This window comes from Epinephelus lanceolatus, chromosome 18, assembly GCF_041903045.1.
Source record: "Epinephelus lanceolatus isolate andai-2023 chromosome 18, ASM4190304v1, whole genome shotgun sequence".
NCBI lineage: Eukaryota > Metazoa > Chordata > Actinopteri > Perciformes > Serranidae > Epinephelus > Epinephelus lanceolatus.
In genome coordinates this window covers 764,795-782,500 of record NC_135751.1, presented here as the reverse complement: position 1 = coordinate 782,500, position 17,706 = coordinate 764,795, and the positions used below count along the sequence as shown (strand labels likewise).

Genomic DNA, 17,706 nt, shown 5'->3' with positions numbered 1-17,706 from the left:
TGAGGGCGGGGCTTAGCCATAGATCAGTTGGTTGACAGAGTTGTCTCGTGTCACTCTGTGTGGGATTCCACTGCTTTGACTGCCATCATGCCGAATTTGAGAAAATACACTGAGCTTTGTAGACATCGCCTTGTAACGGTTTTAGCCATGCCGTAAAATATTATTTAAATGGCCAGTTTTCATTGAATTTGCAATTCCCCATGTGGTCCAGGGAATAGTGACAGTGATCGAGCAGACAGTGGAGCCTCTGCTCTAAGCATCCTGGCCAAAAACAGAATTTGAGTGTTGTTGGTTTCACTAAGCTAATCTGCATGCCATTAATGTGAGAGGCATTAGGTAAATATATCTAAATGATAGATGTTATCAGTTATTTTGAGATTTAATATGCCACTAAGGCTGCAGCTATCGATTATTTTAATAATGGAGAATTTTACCAATGAATCCATCAATTAATCCAGTAAACTGATAAGAAATACTTTTGCTTTATCAAAAGCAATAGTAAATATGCAAAAGAGAAAATAAGACAGGTCTCTTAAATAAACATCTAATCTGTTTACTTTTTAGATAAATCAACATTTTTATTGCTTAAATTGCAACAACAATTAGGCTCCGACTGCTATTTCAGAAAGCACACTCAACAAAGCCTGAACCTAATCCTGATCTCTGAGTTGACTGAGCCTGAGCTGGGAAACACTGAGTTTTTGGTTCCAGAACAGCTGATCAGAATTAGCTCAATCAACTCTGAGTATGTTCAGCCTGAGGGAGTTGCGTTCATGGTGAGCACCAAAAGCTATCATCAGTGGAGTGTAGATAACATACTTTTCAGTGGCAGAAAGTGGAGTGGAGCCACATATTTCATCTCAACCGAATCAGAGATTTTAATGACCACAAATGAAGACATGAAAAAATCGATTACAGCAGCTGCAGCTGAACGCGTGAGGTGTGATGGGAAAAGATTGCAGTGTGTTAATGGATAATGTGATGTTATGTAATGTGTCTAATATACAGAAAATATAGAAACATTTTTATACCTTAACAGTGTTCATATATTTTAATATAATCTGCTATATCCTCTTATTCATCTGTAATCTGATGGAGCCCAAAAGCACTTGACAGCAACTCAAACATAAAAATATTGTACAGACTGGTAAAAATTTTGCTTATACGTTTGTCATTCTTGCAATATTAGGCTTAGGTTTATGGAATTGCTGAACTGCTGTGAAATGACTTCCTATTCACGTATCTCCTTTATTCAGATGGAGCTATGATGGAGATGTGAGTCCATATATGCTGCAGCCAATTACACCGCAGAATTTTTGAATATGAAAATTATTCATAAATCATTGCATAATGTATCCGCATAGATTAATTTGTTATTAACAGTGACAAACCTGCAGTTCTGTGGAATTCCTCTTTGATGATCCTTTCTGATTTATGCCCATGGAAAACCACAAAAAGTGGCAGAAGTCTTCTCAGAGCCAAAGACAGTTTTCTTCTTGTGTTTAGTATCTCTGATGTTATAAAGAAAACTGCCGCTGCCGAAGAATCAAAGGGCAATGCATAAAATTTGCTCCAATGATAATGTAAATCCACAATGTTTAATATTTGATATATCTGGGTGGAACACATTGTTAAGATGAATAATTAGTGTGAGGTAAAATCATATCTTTCATATAGACACTCCTCCGGGAACGATGAGACAGCCAAAAGGGGTCTAATCACCACCTCCTAACGCAACAGTCCCTGAATAATTTGTGCCTCAACGTCCACAACTTTTGTGGTGGTATTCAATATATTGCATCATGCTCTTATTTTTAAAGGTTGGTAACAGGAAGTAGTTCGAGCGGAAGCTCTGTATCTTGTGTTGAAGCAAACCTGTGAGCTAGCAGGTTTGCCTCACAGAGTATGTTGCCATAGTAACTGACCAGTGGCGGATCTAGGATTTTTCAAAGTAAGGGGCCATCCAGGGGCCACATTTCTCACAGAGGGGCCAAGTATTTGTCCAACATGCATGCACACAGTCAAATTTATGATAAGGTATACATGCATTTCACGTGTCACACCTTTTTCAAACACTTTAAATTTAAAAAAGTGTAGACAGTAAAACTCGTTTTCAATTTTAAACAGTCTCTGTACCAGGAGTCGATGAATGCCCTTTTCCGGTTTCCATGCTGCGTCTTGGGAAAGAGCTTAAGGACAGGCTGCACAGGACCCCCTGCTCTAGACTGGGAAATGTCTCGAGAGAAGCAAATTAAATAAAAGTTGAAGTTACTTAATTGTTAATGCCCCTTAACTTTCAACAACTGGAATTCAGAAACAGTAAATGATTGTTAATGAGTGCATAGTTTACTGAAATTTACAGAACATTTACAGAATGAAAACATGTGCATACCATCAGGTCCTACTGGAGCAGAATAACTCTTTGACTGCTGCAAAGGACCCTGTGCACTGCACTGGAAGATATCTGAAAGCAGCAAATGAAAAATTACATCAGCAAAACATAAGCCTACTCTCACAATGACATACACAAGCAGTAATTACCTTCCCAGATAGCTCCTTACCATCAGATCCTACAGGAGTAGCACTGTTTGGTGACTCTGGTGGTTCTGCAGACTGTTGGTAAACGTCACCTGCAACAATTTCACTCTGGTTGTTTTCAGAACCAGCCCCCCAAGTTTGTAGCTAAAACACAAATATGTGTCACATTCTCCAAGCTTGTATGCAGCTGAAACCATGTTGTCTAACTATCAGACCACAACTATTTAATTAAAAATTAGGAAAAAGACTTGAAACCTTGAAATATCAAGGTGAGCTCTGGTAGAGGTGAGGTGCAAGAATTCAAGTATTCGGGATACTGAAATTATCGTTCACTCAGCAGTGTCCAAAATTTTTTGCTAAACATATGAAATTGTAAATCCTATTTATTTAATGTAATATTGGAATATTACAATTTCATGACTAAACACAACATGGAATTACACAATGTGCAAGTAGTCTAATCTACAGTGAGACAGAGATCCAGCTATAGATGAATGTCAAGGCAATGCCTACATTCGTACAAACTTTGTTGTGGTCAAGTAAGGTGGATCTGCGCTTTGATACACTGTTCCTTTAATTTAGGATACATCCATTTACTGTTTTCACTATTTTTATTCACAATAGTCACAAACAAACAGAGGTAAAATATAGAGTGCCCACTAACGAAAATGTGGCGGAGATTCTCACAATAGCACTTTTACAATTACAATTACTAGTAAATTGGTACAAACAAGTGTGTTATGAGTTTTAACATTCAAGTTACCAGCTAATTGCTAAAGTTACTCCTCAAGCAGAAAATCTCCAAACATTTAGCGCCAATGTCAATTGGGTTTTACAGTATGACAATTACTTAACTTCTGTGCCATTTCATAACAATACCAGCCATATCATACATTACAGAGTTACTGTTGTTGCTGCGCCTAGATGATGTCTGACCTGGTGAAGAGGGATTGGAGCTGCCCTGCTCTTGACCGTGACCAGCCTCTGGTCGACCATCCTCTATCACACTCTCCCTGCTCATTTTTTTAGCGGCTGGTAGACAGGTTCTTTTGGCCAAAAACCGCTGAATACCCGTCTGAGACTGACCCTTTCTTTTCATACTCTGAATTGCTACCAAACATTATGGTTAATGTTAACACAAAAATGCAAATTATGAAGAAGTAACGCACATTGATTAGCATTACATGTATTAGCGAAAGCTAATGCTAACTAATAGCTTACTGCTGCTTCTTAATTTAATGTTTGTCAGACTGAGTGACGGCAGCAATTAATGTTCTTTCAAACATTAGTGACAACCCTGGGGATTTGTGACTTACCAACAATCTCTACAAAACGTTGACTGCCATCGGGCGGTTCTCCATGTTGTCTCCAGCCCACCTATCGCTGTGGTATCGTTGGAGTGTGAACCTGAGTTCTTTCAAATTATCGTCTTCTGTCAGCTTTATTGACAGTGGACGTGCCTATTTTGCGCACTACTGCCACCAGTTGTTGGGCACAGAATTGCACCAATAAGCTGATTGTCATTCTCGGACAAAACAACAGATGAGTGACAGGACAGGGGCACTTCAGGGGGCCAATTAGATTTCAGATGGGGCCAATGCCCCTGTGGCCCTGCCCCTAGAACCGCGACTGTAACTGACTCAGGGTTACGCTGAACTGGCTTTGTGAAACAGAAAAGTCAGAGTTTCCCTCATCTCAGGCTCAGCATACTCAGAGTTTTCACAAATCCTGCTTTCTGAAATAGGGCCCTGGTTCCATTGAGACCTGTGGCCCTTTTCTGCATGTCATCCCCCTCTCTCTCTCCCTCCCACCCATCCTGTCTGTCCTCAACTATTCTCACAAAGGCAAAAATGCCCCCAATTGTTTTTTTAAATAAATAGTAGTCAGCATCAGTTAACAGCTAACTCAAAGCTGATTGTAGTCCTGATGTGTTGGATATCTCGTTTCTCAAGGAAAGAGAAGGGTTCTTAGGATGTTAGCTTTGGACCATTGTCTGTTACCACAGCCATGGGGTTTCCTTTTTGGCTGAATACAGATCTCATGAAGCTTATCACTGTAGCAGTGGTGCACTGTGGAGCAAAACACAACTCTGGCCACTTTGAATAGTAGTCCACCATGGTAATAGCGAAATTGCAGTCAGCAGGGCCAGTCTCAAATGGGCCAGCAATGTCGACAGCAAGCTTTTGCCAGGGTCCATCAGGCAAAGGGACTGGTGTCATGGGTGCAGGGGCAGTTCTTGTTGTCTTGTCATTCAGCTGACAGGACACACAGGTAGCAATGACAGACTCTACCAACACGTCCATCTTAGGCCACCAATACAAGTCTCTGAGTCTCTGTTTTGTACGTATTATGCTTTGGTGGCTCTCGTGTGCTAGGTGTATCATGTGGGAACGTAGCTTTACTGGCACCACTATTTTGTGAGTCCCTCTCAAAATCAGTGAGTTGTACACTGACAGTTCATTTCACACCTAAGGTATCATGTCTGCCGGCAGGCTTTTGGATGATGCAGGCCACCCTTTAGTCATGTAGGTGCGCAGCTTGCTTAGCTCTGGGCAGAAAGAGCAGACATCTGTGAAGTCAGACATGGGAATGGCAGTTAAAAGGGCGGAAATGGCAGCCACAATCTCTGGTTCCATGTCTGGGGAGCCATCCTCTTCACATGGCAGTGGCAATCGTGAAAGGCAGTCTGCTGCGGGCAGTGAGGGGTCAAACATGGCAAGTGCTGGACAGTCAGTAATAAGCAGTTTGACTTCATGGAAGCTGTTCTGTGAAGTCCATGTGAATGTAGTGTCATGCAGCACATTTCTAATTAGCTCCACAACGGTTGCATAGTTTTGTATGAACTTGGAGTACCACAATGTCAGGCCCAGGAAGGACCTGAGGGACGCAGCATGGCTCGGTGATGGAGCATCACAAATAGCTGCAATGTGATCATTATTTGGCAGCAGACCATCCTTATGTAGCCAGTACACAGGCTAAATTATGATGATATGGTATGATTATTATATTAGTATTAAGCTAGCTTTTGGGCCTAGGTCTACAGAAGACAGGTTCGATTCTTAGAGGTAGTGGTACAATAAAACACAACAAACAGCACATCAGATGCGGTTGGTACCATATATTAATGCGTGACAATACATACAGTGACCCCAATATTTACAGTCTGCAGAGTACATGAATTAAATAGAAAAGTGCACTTGACACGTCTGATGCATCAACAACATTCAAATCAAAACCAGTCTCAGTGGTAGCCAATATGGCAGCAGTTCCACACACAATATTGCGTATCGCAAAGGCACAGAGTTCATAGAGGATGAGGCGCTCAAAAACAGTCCAGCATGTGCGCCGCAAAGGTAGAGTCCAATATGTCAACTGTCCATGGGCTAGAAGCCTTAAAGTGCGAGTGCATATGTGTGTGTGGATGTAAGAGAAGGTGAGGGGGGAACAAGGCTGCCAGAGCCTCCTACCAGACCAGGAGAGCTCTTAACTGGGACTGCTCGGCTCCGAGGCCAGTGTCTTAGCTCGCCATCGATTCGATTCTGCGTCTGTACAAGCACCTGGCCTGTATAATGTAAACAGGACCATATTTCAATAAAACATTTCACTAACTAGTTATATTCAGTGTACACCATAATTAATACATAATTCAATACTTCATGAGTAACAATAGAATAACCATCTCTCAATAAAGTGCATTTGGTTTAAACACCTTAACATCAATCCACTTCATAAATAAGCATGACAAATCTTCCCAAATTAGTGTCACTCATTTCTTAAATAACATGTCAACATTCACAAAATTATTCACAAATCAAAGTAAACATTCTATAATTGTGCTGTAGTGGCACATCAATCTCATGACACTCATTACTATGGATTCAAAAGCCAGCATTAGCATTTAGAAGCTAGGTGTGCCGTAGCCAGTCCATATAAATGCATTGACATGTGCTAGTGCTAATGCTAACGCTAACGCTAACAACAAACAGGCAGACTCACCAATTCCAGAATATATCCGACGCACCACACGACCAACTTATCCCTCCCCGGCGCTGGTTGATGTCTTAAAGGGTTGAATGATGTAACGGCGGCATTTAGAATGATATAACCAAGAGTTTATGAGTGAAATAGTATTTGTTTGTAGCGACCGACCTGTAGCAGCTGCTCCGCATGCTTCCCCTCACCTTCTGAATGAGAGACGGAGCATACAGCTTGTAACAGGCGCTACGAGCGACGCAATTGGACAGCCGCGGCCTCCCAGGTACGTACGTGACGACGCAACACTACGTGACCGGAACTTACGCACTCATATGGCGGACTTTGTTATATTAATAATGAACATAACATAACATAAAATAACCGTTAAATAACGGACGTCCTCCTTGGATTAAATAGATTTTCATCCCGGATACACTTACTTATGATGTGGCCCAGGTAAGTCAGCTTGTCCTGGTAGAATTTGCATTATTTGTATTCAGGAGTAGGCCAGCTTCCTGTAGCCTGTAGAGAACAGTTTTCAGGCATGTCTCATGATCAGCACGGCAAGATGAGGAGACAATGATGTCCTCGAGATATGCTAGAAGGCCAGGTAGGTCTTGCAGCACTATGGACATCATTTTCTGAAATGCAGCAGGCGCTGATGCTAGCCCATAGCACACTCGCTTGTACCTTAAGAGCCCTTCATGGGTAATGCAGAGGAACCTGATGGTAGGCATTTCCTCCATGTGTGGAATGGGGTAGTGAGGGTCTGAGGTCTGTGCACATCCGTATTCTAGCTGAGTTCTTCCATTGAGTCACCGCAATTGGCGACACCCAGGGAGACGCGTCAGTCTTCTCGATGATGTCAACATCCAGTAGACGCTTTAACTCTGCAGAAACAGCATCTCTGACAACGAAGGGCAACCTCCTCAATTTCTGCTGCACAGGCGTCACATCATCTCTCACTCTGACTTTATGCACAAAGTTTTTCACACAGCCCATAGGTGGAGGCTGAGCTGTAGTCGCAGGTGGAGGTGGTGTTATAGTTGCAGGAGGAGCTGGAGGTGTGGTAGGAGGAGTTGTAGCAGAAGGAGGAGGAGGCAGAGCTGTAGTTGCAGGTGGATGCAAAGCTGTGGTAGGGGAAGGTACTGTTAGCCCCCGGACTGCCTGTTCTGCTCTGAGTATCACCTTGTTTCCCACAATGACCATTTCCAGAGCCTCAATCAAGTCCAACCCCAGCAGCAGTGAACCTGACTCCACAATGTAGAAGGAGGCCGGGGCAGAACATCCATCATGAAATGCATGTGTATCTAGTCGGCCCAGCACTGGAATCCTCTGTCTTGAGTATGTCACCAGAGGAACATCTGTTTGGTTCAGCGGTATGTGACTGAATGAATCCTCACTGACATGAGCTGGCAGCAGTGAAACTGAAGATCCTGTATCCACTATCATCTTAAGTGGGCACCTTTTTTTTCAGTGACTTGCCTACTTCTACATTGCACATTATTTTCTTCTCTGCTGGGACAGCATCTTTCAGAAGTAGCACTGTCAACTCTGGGATGAGTCTCTCTCACCTCCGTTTTTTTGACTTGAGCGGCACACTTTTGCAAAGTGTCCAGTCTTTCTACATGATTTGCATGTTTTGTTTGTAGCAGGACATTTTGTGGAGTTTGCCACGTGTTTATCTGAGTCACATCTGTAGCATTTGCGTGTGTGTACACAGACTTTGCTTCAGCTTGTCTTTGGTTACCTGCACTGCTGGAGCGTTTCTGTTCCTTCTTTGACAGCGTAGTCATCCCCTTCACTGTCATTTCACAGCTCGAGAGCGCACTGGCATTGTGTGCGACCGATTCCACTTGATTGGCAATCCGAATGGCCTTATCCAAAGTCAGTCAGTCAAGTCAGTTTATCTTCCAGTAGCAAACGTTCACGTATGCGTCCACTGTACGTTTTTTCTACTATTTGATCTCATAGCATATCTTGCTCTGCATTTCCAAACTCACACAACGCAAGCATCTCATGGAGCGCGGAGACGTACTGTGCAATAGTTTCATCCTGCCTCTATGCCTGTTGGTGCAACTTATGTCTCTAGACAATGACATTTACCTTCTGCATGAAATGTGCTCGCAGAGCGGCCACAGCATGGTCATAAGTGGTACCTGTTTCAGTCAATGTGAAGAAAATCCTGTGTGCTTCGGTTCCGACACTGTGCAGCAGTACAGCTCGCTTTCGGGCATCGGGCCACTTGGTTCCTTTCCCATCGATCACAAGCAGGTAGTTTTCGAACATTTTCAGCCACGTTTCAAACGGCATTGTAGGTTCTCCTGGATATCGTAGGAAAGTGGGAAGCAAAGGAGTAGTAGCCACGGCTATCCTCGTCGCCAATTTTGTTATGTATTTGCAGTAGAGCGCTTAAAAGGAAGCGCAGGACAGATGATAACGTTTCATGTTACAACACCAACACTGCAAACTTTCTCCTCTCTCTTCTTCTCTAGCAGTATCTCAACAGTTGCCTAGCACCACCGAGCCCTGGACAAGTATTAGCTTTCAGAACACAACAACTTAAGTGCAGCTTAACTACACTGCACATTATTCACTCACTTAGCACAGACTCTAGGTGTGACAGTGAGCTCATATTATGTCTAGTACACTGGCAGTGACTGTGGAGGGATTATCTTGTACATTTCATTGTGTAATGTTTGTGAACTTTTCTGTTCTTTTTTTTTTTTTTTTTTTTTTAAGCCTGATTTCTGTTTACTTAATCCATGTTTCTTTGGATACGCTGATGCTAGCTGCTGTTGATATATATCTATGCTTACCTCATATTCCTGCAATGACCATTCAACATGCACCTCTGATATATTCTGAAAAAATTCAATAAAAAAGACTTTAAAAAAAAGATGACATTACCAATCACAGTGAGTGAGACAGTATCTATATCAACCAACACCACTATAATCATTGAATCATCCCTTTTTCCTTTCACTATGTAAAGTGAAGTCTGGAAAAAAGCATAAGCTTCAAACGTCATTTATAGATGTGCCAATAAATTGCACCTAAAGGAGCTACAGTCTGCTGACCTTTTCATGTTTTCCTTCCTGCTAAAACTGCACCTGCTACAGATGTGATGTACATGAAACCGTAATATTTAGCTTTTCCCTGGCACATATAGGGATTGATCAGATGTTTTGGCAATCAGCTTCAGTCTGAAGTCTCAACTAACCTGTAGTAGCCAACTAACCAACCAACCTGTAATAACTCATTATTTTCATTTATTTGTTTTTACAATTACAACGCTGTTTGGGAGTCTCATCTTGGACTACAACTTTTAGAGGTGTACTGTCCAGAAAAAAAGATCCCACGAATAGAATATTTAATTATAGCAGTCTACCTTTCAATTTTTTTGTCTCCACAGGACAGAGCAGAAAACTTTGTACTCCCCCAAGCGGGTCAGTCACAATGAGGGCAAAGAAGGCCGAGCTGTGGAAGAGTCTGAAATCTTGATTGTAAAAAACCCCCAGAACACAAGGGAGCCTTCCCTGTTGTGGGCACTGTGCCTAACCTTCGGACCCTACTTCCTCATCTCCTGCCTCTATAAGCTCATCCAGGACGTCCTCATGTTTGTTGGGCCTGAGATTCTTCGGTGAGAAACCTATGTTTTTTCTCAATCAAATTAAAGATGTTTCTAATGCTCCTCTTTAACATGTAGTTTTGGGTATGTCATATGTTTTTTGTGTTCAAGTTGTCATTAGTCAATGGCAAACAAAATACATGGACTGGATCTATAAAAAGGACACTGCTGGTCTACAAAAGTAGAATCCGGGCATAAATCCTATAGTTGGCTCTTTACTTATTGAAGCGAGGTTGTATGGGGTACTTATTCATAGATACTATATTACATACAGTAGATGTCAGTCGGCACGGCCCTAGTTAGGAGAAGCAGGCTGGAGTCTGACATGAAGGCTAAGCAATGCATTGCTGAGGAGGTGTCAGCAACAAAATGTATTTTAGCCACCTAAAAAAGCCCCACCGAAAACAATCAATATCACTTCAAGTTTAGGCTATTTTTATAATATTTTCATTCCTTTACCTTTATGTTGGGCAGTGTTTTCTAAGGGAAAATTAAGCTGTTATACCTCTCTCTTCAAAGCCAGACTCCATTGCCAAAATAGTGATTTAACATTGCAGAACACAAAAGCTGCTGGTCTACCGCTGCCTTTAACAGTTAGTTCTCTTGTCTTATTGTGAGACTTTGGTGTTTAAAAAGCAGGGTTCAGATTCACCAAAGTTACACAATAATACAAACTAACTAAAGGATTGAAGCAGCAGTAGACCAGCAGCTCCTGTGTTCAGTGTGCTAAAATTACTGTATTTGTCAATGGAGTCTGGTGGCTTTGATGAGAGCATAGATGTGGAACTGAAACCGTTAACAGCTTCCCTGTCAGAAAGGTCTGTCAGATGGAAGAGAAAAGCAGTGAAAATACTCTAAATATAGTGAACACCTAAACTGATAGTGATTTTTTTAGGTGTTTTAAATACGTTTTATTGCTGACCCCTCCACAGCAGTACATTACTCAGCTTTCATGTCATACTCCAGCCTGCTTCTCCGAATTGGGGGCGTGCCAACCGACATCTGCTTTGTTTTATACATTGACAATGAATAAGTACCACTTATAACTCCACTTTAAAAAAATACAAACTATCCCTTCAACAGTTACCATTCATCAGCCACACCTTTTGGTATAGGAATGACTATAATTGTGTGTTTGCAGTGGAGAAGAGTACAGATCTTTTTCATTTGCTGTTTTTTGCAACCAGTTCCTTGTCTTGTGGTGCTGTGTGCCATGCCTCTGAAAAATGTTGGCACAGCAATGGTGAAATTGTTTCTCAGTGTAAATAATCAATGCAAGTTTTAAAACCTTGTCATTACAAAGACTTTGGAGACAATCTGATGTAAGTTATATGTAGCTGATCAAGGCAGTAGTAACCCATCTGTTTTTGACTGAATCAAGTCTTGTTCAAGGCACTTATTTGCCTGCTAACCGTCCTGTCTTGGAGTAAGATGTTTCTTTTCATTCTTAAACTCTGCCTTCATGAACCTTACCACTGGTATTTACAACTTTGTCACATATCCAAGGGCCAATCTCTGCAGGTAAGCGGCAACATTTTCTCCTGGAGATGACAGAGACAAGGATAGTTGAGGTCTGACTGAACACACTGTTAAGTTTTAAGATATGCAAAAAAATCCTCCGCACACTGACATAGACTCTACTATTGAAATTTAATGAAGGGAACAACGCGTTTCGCGTTTAGCGTCATCAGGTTCACCTCATCAGGTCTGACCTAAGCATTCTCAGGTGTGTTTAAATGCTTGCTGGTCACATGACCAATTTCGTTTTTTCTTTTTTTCTCTGTTTGTCTAAGCAAGACTCAAAAAAATATACAAAAACAATACAATTACATCATGAAGTTGAAAAAGTAGGCATCAACCATGGTATAAGTTAAAAACATAACAGACAGTAGACAGTTCTACTGTTGAACCTTTTGGAATGAATGATTCACAGGATTTGAGTTGTTTTCTTTAACCTGTTTTTTCTTCTTTTTTGCCCAGTAGGATACATAAAGGGAAAGCGCAGATAGTGCAGGCTCGACTTTCCCTACGTAGGACAGTATAGCTTTCCTGAGGAGTAGTGAGTAAAGGATAGACTTGCAGGATATATATTATTAATGTATATTATTCATGTCCTGTTATATGGTTCCACTGCATAAAGGTATTTGTATATAGGTACTGGTGGTCTCAAGCTAGGATAGAGTACTTTGTAGTAATTCTGCCTCTTATCCTCGCTTTGTGTAATATTGATTATGTAAGTAGACTTTATTATTCATGCATTGAAATTCTTATGTTTTTAACTTATACCATGGTTGATGCATACTTTTTCAACTTCATGATGTATGTAATTGTATTGTTTTTGTATATTTTTTTGAGTCTTGCTTAGACAAACAGAGAAAAAAAGAAAAAACGAAATTGGTCATGTGACCAGCAAGCATTTAATCACACCTGAGAATGCTTAGGTCAGACCTGATGAGGTGAACCTGATGACGCTAAACGCGAAACGCGTTGTTCCCTTCATTAAATTTCGATAGTAAAGTCTATGTCAGTGTGCGGAGGATTTTTTTGCATATCTTATGACTTACGTTCCTGCTGCCTACCAGCACCTGACGATCTGTGGCTGTGCAAGGAGATTTCACTGATTCCAGTCACACTGTTAAGTTTGTTTTTTGTGAGTCTGGACACAGGAACTGGTGGTGACTTCTCTGTAGCATGTGTGACTTTTTGGGGAGACACAGACTTATTCCTCAGCCACACCTGGATTCCCTCTGTCTCTGAAAGAGGCAAAAGACCTTGTTTGGAATTAAGTTATTGTTGTTACTAAATACACAGACGTTAAGCATAGAATGAACTGTCCTATAATAAGCAATAATGTTTCCCTAGACTTGTGACAAAGCTGGAAATAATCTCTGAAAAAGTTGTAAAGATCAGATAAACAACAGGTTGTTAGTGGTTGTATTATGGCTTGGTGCAAACCAGTCCCTAATGTTGGCTTTCTTCACTTATCCCGTCAAGGCTGCTGATCCGCTTTGTCAACAACTCCAGTGCTCCCTCCTGGCAGGGTTACTTCTACACTGCTCTGCTCTTCATATGTACCTCTGTGCAGTCACTCATCCTGCAGAGGTACTTTCATGTCTGCTTTGTCACAGGCATGCGTCTGCGCACTGCCATCATCGGAGCTGTCTACAGGAAGGTACAGGCAAATCTACATGGTACTTGCAAGTCATTTTAGAAATTCTCCCTGCTTATGGTAAAAACTATGGAAATAAGACAAAGAAAGATGCAAAAGCACAGACTAAGTAACAAGCAATAAGGTGTATGAGACCAGGTACTCTTCATTCCTCCCTAACATTCTTTAATTCATGGTTCAATAATTCTCCTGCTCAGTTATGTGCATGCTTTTGATGTGAATCTACAGGCCTTGCTTATAAGCAACGCAGCACGCCGCACCTCCACAGTGGGCGAGATGGTGAACCTGATGTCAGTAGACGCTCAGCGCTTCATGGACCTCATTACTTACATCAACATGGTATGGTCCGCCCCTCTGCAGGTGGTACTGGCCCTCTACTTTCTCTGGCAGGTGGGTTTACAAAATTGTTCTCACCTGCTACCCGCCCATATGTAGTTCATTTTTACCCGTGCCCGTACCTGTGGATTTAAATATATATATATATGCATATTTTTGCCCGTTACACAGCTTTTTGCGGGTTACCCGTCGAGTACCCACAGGCACCTGACCCAGTGCAGGACTCTAGTCTCACATGAGTAGATTTTGGACAGCCAACATAAACTCCTGTAATTGTAGCCTGCAGTAACGGGGTAATTTCTTCAGGTTGGCCATCGATAAACTGCTGCTTTAGATTGACATTATGCAGGCTACTACAGAAAAAAACAGAGCTACTACAGAAAAACTGAACCATATAAAATATGTGTGTACAGCTGAATGCTGAGAGACACATTGGTGCAATAACATAGTAGTGAGAGTACCAGACAATACCTTTTTGCTACTTTACTTTTAGAAATGAATACAGCCTTCCCGCCTTTCCCCCCGAACCCTCCATTCCGAATGGAGGGTTGGAACGGCGGGGTTTCGGAATGGAGGGTTGTCCCCAATATGGGGAATAGTGGGGGCTTTAGAAAAAATGGGAAACCCTGCCATTAAGAAGAGTGGAGGTCAATTTTCAGAAAGGCGGGAAGGCTGTATTCATAGTTTATGTTCATTCAAACATGTTACTTGGCCAAGCAGAACGCTTCAACTCATTATAATCCAATAACATTGCTTGATTTACAACGAGGGGATAATAAGATAAATGTGTTACTTACAGGTTGAGATTGATCCATGTCTCTTCCACCGTTTCAGTCTAGCGTGTCTTGTTTGAACACTGCAAACAGTAGCTCAGTAGCTCTGCGATTGGTTTAAAAGTGTGGAGAAAATATAAAGAGCCATACGATTGGCTGAAAGCGAACACACCTGATTAACTGATGAATACGTCAGTCAGAATCATAAATTTGATTGACAGATTGAACCAGAGCGTGTGCATTTGCGAAACAGATCGTGTGCATTAGTGAGTCCGAAATACAACTGCGAACCAGAGCATGTGCATTCGTGAAAAACCCCGCGTGAGTTCATTCATTATGAGACTGATCTGACCCCATACAAACACAGCAGATCAGCACAAGCACCCATGAAAGAACTTTGCTGAAGTAAAATCATATACAGTTGGCAGTTTAGGACATCTGGAAATATCTGTTCAAAGTTTTCAGCGCTTGATGCTGTGGACACAGTTTGGTTGGTTTTATTACCATTTTGCGATTAGCTTTGTAGACAGCTAATGAGATTGGAACACTTTGAACCTGGAAACTGGAAAAGCTTAACAACTGTTGAGCAGTTGAGATGTCATGTTATGCCTCTGTCACAGCTCCATGAGCTTCATGTCTGTGTGTACATGTATGTACAGCATGATGAGTAACAGAGCAAACCATCTGTAAGAGGTTCAACTTCTGTATCCTTATCACGTGCTCAATGATTAAAGTGAAGCAATGAAAATCTTATGCCCCAGACACCCTCCAACAATGCTCAATGAATATTTTAAAAAAGCAAATGACGCAAAAGCAAAATCTGAATCTATGAAACAAAATACTGCAAGCTGCAAATACAGGGCTAAAATGTAAACAAATAAAAATATAAAATTTTGTGTAGATGGAATTGCGAATGAATAAACTGAATGTAAACTGAATGTAAACAGGGATGTAGTAAATGTATATGCACAATGAGAATAATAACTACAAAATGCATTTCCTGCATATACGTGTTAATGTTGACAGCTGAAATTGCAAAGCATTGCTGAAAATAGAGGAATCTCAGAGTGCAAACTGCATTACTTAATGGTTTGGTTTTTTTTGTTTTGTTTTTTGTTTTTTCATCTGTTGCTGTGTAGAACCTGGGTCCATCCGTGTTGGCTGGAGTGGCTGTGATGGTTCTGATGGTTCCTGTTAATGCTGTGATCGCAATGAAAACCAAAACCTACCAGGTGGGACTTCTACACAGACACACATTGTCACCCATGTCCTGTGCATGGTGTTAGGTTATGTGTTCAGTGACAGTGAGGTCATATCCAACACATCACCTGTTATTCTCATACATACACACAGATGGAACACATGAAGAGGTCTTATTTCAACCAAGCTGTGAGCACTGAGGATCCATAGTTAACCTTGTGTCAGTTTGGAGCAATGTGTTGATTATATTTGTTCCTTTAAAGATTTTGTGCGTGCGTGTGTGTTGAGCAGGTGGCTCAGATGAAGAGTAAGGACAGTCGCATTAAGCTGATGAATGAGATGCTAAATGGCATTAAGGTGCTTAAACTGTATGCCTGGGAGATGGCCTTCAAGGACAAGGTGTCAAAAATCCGTGAGAGTGAGCTGCAAGTCCTTAAGAAGGCTGCCTACCTGGGTGCAATGTCCACCTTCACCTGGGTCTGCACACCTTTCCTGGTGAGTCCAGCACAGAAGGTCAGACATGCACTGCAATTGAAGGGCGTAGTTTGTTTCATCTCATCCTCTGGACATGGCATCATGTTGCACAGATAGTACAGACATCCAAGCAAGCACTGTGTCTAAAAATTCTAAACAAACTGCACTTCTATTGTAGGGAAAATAACTTCTCATTTTCTGCATATAAAAGCATACATTTTTAGAGTACATTAAAAAGGACCGTGATCTCATGAAGATCTTTTTCTTTCCCTTTGATCTTTGTCCCTCCTGCTGGTTCACTGTACAGGTCGCCCTGTCCACGTTTTCTGTGTACGTACTGATTGACGAACGAAACGTGTTAGATGCCCAGAAGGCCTTTGTGTCACTGGCACTCTTCAACATCCTGCGTTTTCCTCTCAACATGCTGCCAATGGTCATCAGTAGTATGGTGCAGGTTAGTGTGCCTCTATTCCCATGCTAAGCACTCAGTCACACTCACTTGTCTTCATTGTTCCACTGTGTATTATTTCCTTTCATGTTTGATATTCAATTGGTAATTAAAAAAAAAAAGGTATGGAAGAAGTCCAGTGTTTTACTTGGGTCTTAGAACTCAGATGTAAAGATGAAAAGCCTTCACATTGCTTTAAATGAGGGTTCAGGAGACATAGAGCTAGCTGGGTCATCCGCTAATTGGAAGATCAGTGGTTCAATCCCCGACTCTTTAAGTCCACATCTGAAAGTCTTTGGACAAGACGCTGAACCCTAAATTGCTCCTGATGGTTGTGCCATCAGCGAGAATGTCTAAAAACTAAGTAGCAGGTGACACCTTGTGCGGTAGCCTCGGCCACAAGTGTACGAATGTGTGTGTGAATGGGTGAATGTGACTCGCAGTGTTAAAGCGCTGTGAGTGGTAGGAAGACTAGAAAGGTGCTATACACGTGCAAGTCCATTTACCAAAGGAGGTGTGACACAGATGTAACACTACAGCGTTTGTCTCTAGTGCGACATGTAACATACGAGTCAGCAGCACTTTATAAACAATAACAATGGCATTTCCATGACAATAGTAATCATTTTCTTCCCAGTAAGGAGGGTAAGGAGCTCCTGGACTTTATTGTTTTCACAATTTGTGGGCATTTTCAGCCACAATAATTCTTCTTTGAGTTAGCTGCTAACTGCTATCAGCTGCTTTATAAATCACCCGTGGTTGGTCACATGCATAACATGTCGTCAAAATTTTATGCCTGTGCTGACCATGATCCCATCCTGCTGGCTGACCCCTTTCCCACAGATGGTTGTTTCGGCGCTGTTACTACCCCTGCTACCAGCTTAAAGGCAAGGCAACTCTGTCCCCCAGAGTTGGCGATTGTACCTTTTAAACAGAACAGCAAGGCGGCATAATGGCGTGAAACTCCTGCCTTGAAGGGGCAGTGTAAAAGAGGCTTATGTGTCAACCCTGTGATAGTCTGGTGTCCTGTCCAGGGTGTACCCCGCCTTTTGCCCATCATCAGCTGGGACAGGCTTTAGTCCCGCTGCAACCCTGTACCAGGGTAAGCAGCCACTGATAATGAATTAATGAATGAATGAGGACTCCTGAATCCAGGGCAGGG

The 17,706-nt window shown here is 41.8% G+C and overlaps 1 protein-coding gene and 1 long non-coding RNA gene across 6 annotated transcripts in view; one reads left to right on the top strand and one right to left on the bottom strand.

Annotated features, from left to right (window-relative positions):
* The window catches only part of abcc1 (ATP binding cassette subfamily C member 1 (ABCC1 blood group)), a 109,574-nt gene that overhangs the window by 56,629 nt on the left and 35,239 nt on the right, over positions 1-17,706 (top strand). For both annotated transcript variants that reach the window (XR_013487967.1, XM_033644634.2), the window contains exons 8-13: positions 9,929-10,156; positions 13,139-13,316; positions 13,542-13,703; positions 15,562-15,654; positions 15,914-16,117; positions 16,404-16,550. Coding sequence is in view for 1 of the 2 variants with exons in the window: in XM_033644634.2 (XP_033500525.1) it covers positions 9,929-10,156; positions 13,139-13,316; positions 13,542-13,703; positions 15,562-15,654; positions 15,914-16,117; positions 16,404-16,550 (1,012 nt within the window). In the remaining variant the exon portion in view is untranslated. The remainder of the gene's footprint in view (positions 1-9,928; positions 10,157-13,138; positions 13,317-13,541; positions 13,704-15,561; positions 15,655-15,913; positions 16,118-16,403; positions 16,551-17,706) is intronic.
* LOC117268300 (uncharacterized) lies at positions 133-7,523 on the bottom strand. Of its 4 annotated transcripts, XR_004502638.2 has the most exons (5): positions 6,535-7,523; positions 3,855-6,100; positions 2,562-2,682; positions 2,393-2,464; positions 2,123-2,236 (listed from the first exon to the last, which is right to left on the bottom strand). It is a non-coding gene; the product is annotated as an uncharacterized LOC117268300 (long non-coding RNA). The 4 variants fall into 4 exon arrangements; XR_013487969.1 differs by having other exon boundaries at positions 133-2,464; positions 6,535-7,522; XR_013487968.1 differs by having other exon boundaries at positions 133-2,682; positions 6,535-7,522.